The following is a 3,463-nucleotide window of genomic DNA, read 5'->3' as shown; positions in this document are numbered from 1 at the left end:
AAAGACATGGAGACAAGCAGAAGCACAAGTCAACCAAACACTAAAAGTGATAAAAACAATAAACCCTCCAAAAAAAAGAGACAGTGGACAGAAGTTTTTTATTATTCTATTTATATCTTTTGTTGTGCTTATCCTGTGTTCTCCTTACTGAATCACAAATGTGGGGAGAGAGTTTTTATCCATACTGGGCCTGAAACGAATAGTTAATATTAGCCACTCCAAATAAGAAAAACTTCACTTCCATATCTTATTAGATATTAACTTAAAGGTAAAACTGAATTATCTTAACATGGCAAGCTGAAAATGCAATTTGGAAGAAAAGGACTTTTCCCATTTTATTTGTTTAGTCACTTTGAACTTCAGTTCTCTCAGCATTATCCTTTATTTTCCAAAAAGAAATCTGCTGCTGCATCTTTCTTTGCAGAAGCAACTCCTGTTGATAAAGTGGTCAGCATTTTCTTCCTTTGCAGATCAAAACACAGGAAATGGACCAGTTTATAGAGGTGACTGCAGGTGTAGACAGACTTTACTCCATTCCATCAACTAGCCTGCAGCATCAGGGCACCTACCAGTGTGAGATTTACTCAGGCAGTCGCTCTATTGTCAGGATCTACTTCTACATTACAGGTAACCACCTCACCATAGCTGCCACTTTTCAAGAAACAGAATAGAAACTTATGACGCTTGTGTTAAACTTAGACGTTTATGTTAACTGTGGCAGGGGACAGTTTGGTAAAACAATATAGACTCAGTCCCAATACCTTTATCATGTAAAATTTGAAAAAAGCTTGAAATAAAAAAATAAAAAAAACTTAAAATTGAATAAGGTTTCCTGAAGTTTGAAATCTTTTCTTAAAATTCCCTCAAAGTCTAAATGATCAATAGTGTCTCAGGTTTTCTGACCATGTTTAAAATTCCATCTTGGACTTTAGGCAGCAGTCTCTGCTTATAGTTGATCATCCGTGATTTCAATTATACTTAACTAGCACATTTTTCCTTCAGTTCTTACGTTTTATTTAAATCAGAATTTACCAAATAAACAAGAACACATTATGTATATGTAATAATCTTCTATCTAATGTGTTAATATAATTTTTTTTTTTTTTGCTAAGTTGACTATTGTGTAACAATTAAACATCCTTTATTCTGAAGCGTTTTCTATGTATGGACGTTTTTTTTTATAAACTAGGAAACAGTTTTCTAAAAACAATTAGGTATGAAAAATAATTTAACAATATTTAGAAACATGTTTTATGAAAAGTCTGAAGGCACAAACATCAGAAGCATGGGGGGGCGTTTAGACTCAAGACTTTTGACTAATTTTGTACATGAATATATAAAACATGTTACCTACAACTTTTGAAAAAGAAATGATGATCAGCTCTGCAAAAGTAAACAGATATTTAGTTATTGGACGTTTTACCTGAACATTATCAATGATATCAAAGGGTGTTATTGGGTGACACAAAGTGTAGTAAACTGGAAGAAAAACCAAACATAGGTTTTCTTTTTCTTTACCTGTAAAGTATTTTGGTGTATCTTTCTAAAAGCTTTGCAGAACAAGTAACTGAAAAAACTCAACACCAGAAAGAATGCATGTGAACTACAATGTTCAATTCTTCTCATAGATTTTGCATTGGATTTCCATTGTGGCTCTAGGTCTATTTTGGGGTTGTTGTTGTTTTAGCTTGCTTCAACTGATTTGCAGCCTCTAAAAAGTTTTCTTCTAGAAATGTCTTCCATCTATCTACTTCTCAGTGCTGCAAAGCTTGTCTTTCCCTGCCTGCATATAAATACATTCCAACAGCGCAATGCTATTTTCTCTTAAATATGCAGAGATGGACACTGACCTTTGTGACTGTAATGTGACAAAATGTGGGAATATTTTGGGTGTATGAATACTTTTGCTGTAACAGCTGCTATAACATCAATTTGCTACTCTAACACTCCTGTCAGTGTTTTTTACTGTATCATTTTCTTCTCTCTGTGTCTTTAAGTGACCCCCCAGCTTGTGGCAGGCCACACAGAGCTGCAGGAGATATTTGACCTGTCTCTGCTCCCAGGAGGGCAGTTACTCTCTGCGCCTGGTGCTGCTCCGCGCTCCTTTCTCCCCCTCCTCCTCGTTCTTCTCACCACCTGTTTAACCACTTCACTGCTGCTGCTGTTCCTCACCCTGGGGTGAATAAAGATTTTTTATTTTCACACAATATAGCTTTTTTTGTAATGTTTTATAACCAGAGCATTTTTTTCCTTGTATTTTATATTGCATTTTTGTCATTGGCTGTTTCAGGGTCCTGTACTGGTCTTCATCAGAGGAAGACCATAATGAGGGAGATGCAGATGACGATGATCACTTTGAACTTGAAATGTCATAGGTATGAAAAGCATAAAGAAATGAATCAACTGTAATAAGAATGAACAAAAATGTCAGGATACTCACTAAATGCATTATGTCTTTCATAAATGTGAACATATATGTTAAACTCTTCTCTCCACTAGAGGTCAGGGTAGACCCTTTTATTCAACAGTTAAACAAATTGACACCAAGCATATGTATATATGACAGCAACTCATGAAGAACCTGTACCTGTTTAGGCAAATAATTTCTTGCATACGGCCCAATGTTCTCATAGAGAGCTTTGAACAAGCAATAAGGATCCAGCGAACACTGTTAGGTGGGTTTAAACCTGATCTGTCTGACAGGTTTCAATATATTTTGTCATTAATATACTCCACGGTCAGTGGTGGAGTACCACCTGGCTCAGTGCTTCTGTAAGTATGTGTATCATGTTTTTTTTTTATTTGTACCATTTTGTTATTCTTAAAAGGTTTAACACATTTTAGCTTTAATACATTAAAGAGAGCTTGGCAAGTTCCATGCTACAAAATCCCTAATATACCTCTCATTCACTTACAGGTTTTGACTGGAAGAAAAGAAAAGGCCCAGATTTGTGTTGGAGCCATTAAAGAACTCTTCTTCTTCGTTTTTTTTTTTTTTTTTTTTTCTTAACTTTGGTTTTCTGGATCCTGCCTTTTTCCAGACAAGTTTTTTTTATTTATTTTTTTACATTTCTCTCCTGATGAAAGAAACTTAGTTAAATATATAATTTCTCCAAAAGGTAGATTTACATATTTGGATCTCTAAAACATGAAGCGTATGCTGAACTGACAGAAGAATTCATGTCAGTGTGTAATACAGTTGACAAATCAAAGTGTATGATGGTTCAGCATCATAGCTGTTTTAGCCAATCTCATAATGTCTATTGACTGACTGGACAGAGCAATGTAAGCCTTCTTCTTCCATCTTAGCTATTAACATTACTTTTATTGACTGCTTTCATTTAGGCTTGATATCTATTAAGTCCTATACTTATGGAGAAGAAAGAAATTGATTCATGGGCTCAACCGTTTGAGTTAAACATTGCTTGAACAAATTCACTATCCTTTATATGCTCCACATCAG

The 3,463-nt window shown here is 34.9% G+C and overlaps 1 protein-coding gene across 2 annotated transcripts in view; it reads left to right on the top strand.

Annotated features, from left to right (window-relative positions):
- Window positions 1–2,981, top strand: part of LOC107103742 (sperm acrosome membrane-associated protein 6-like) — a 7,731-nt gene extending 4,750 nt beyond the window's left edge. The window contains exons 7-10 of one of the 2 annotated variants that reach the window (XM_015403554.1): window positions 471–627; window positions 1,998–2,178; window positions 2,291–2,375; window positions 2,918–2,981. In XM_015403554.1, the coding sequence (XP_015259040.1) occupies window positions 471–627; window positions 1,998–2,178; window positions 2,291–2,375 (423 nt within the window). In that variant the 3' untranslated portion in view covers window positions 2,918–2,981. Of the gene's footprint in view, window positions 1–470; window positions 628–1,997; window positions 2,179–2,290; window positions 2,887–2,917 lie in introns of those variants that run through there. The other variant, XM_015403555.1, reaches the window with a different exon arrangement.
- Window positions 2,982–3,463: the final 482 nt, after the last annotated feature.

The sequence above is a fragment of the Cyprinodon variegatus genome, unplaced genomic scaffold (genome assembly GCF_000732505.1).
Source record: "Cyprinodon variegatus isolate N-32 unplaced genomic scaffold, C_variegatus-1.0 Scaffold1519, whole genome shotgun sequence".
Lineage (NCBI taxonomy): Eukaryota > Metazoa > Chordata > Actinopteri > Cyprinodontiformes > Cyprinodontidae > Cyprinodon > Cyprinodon variegatus.
Note: the sequence above shows the minus strand (reverse complement) of the source record. Positions and strands in the feature narration are given on the sequence as shown.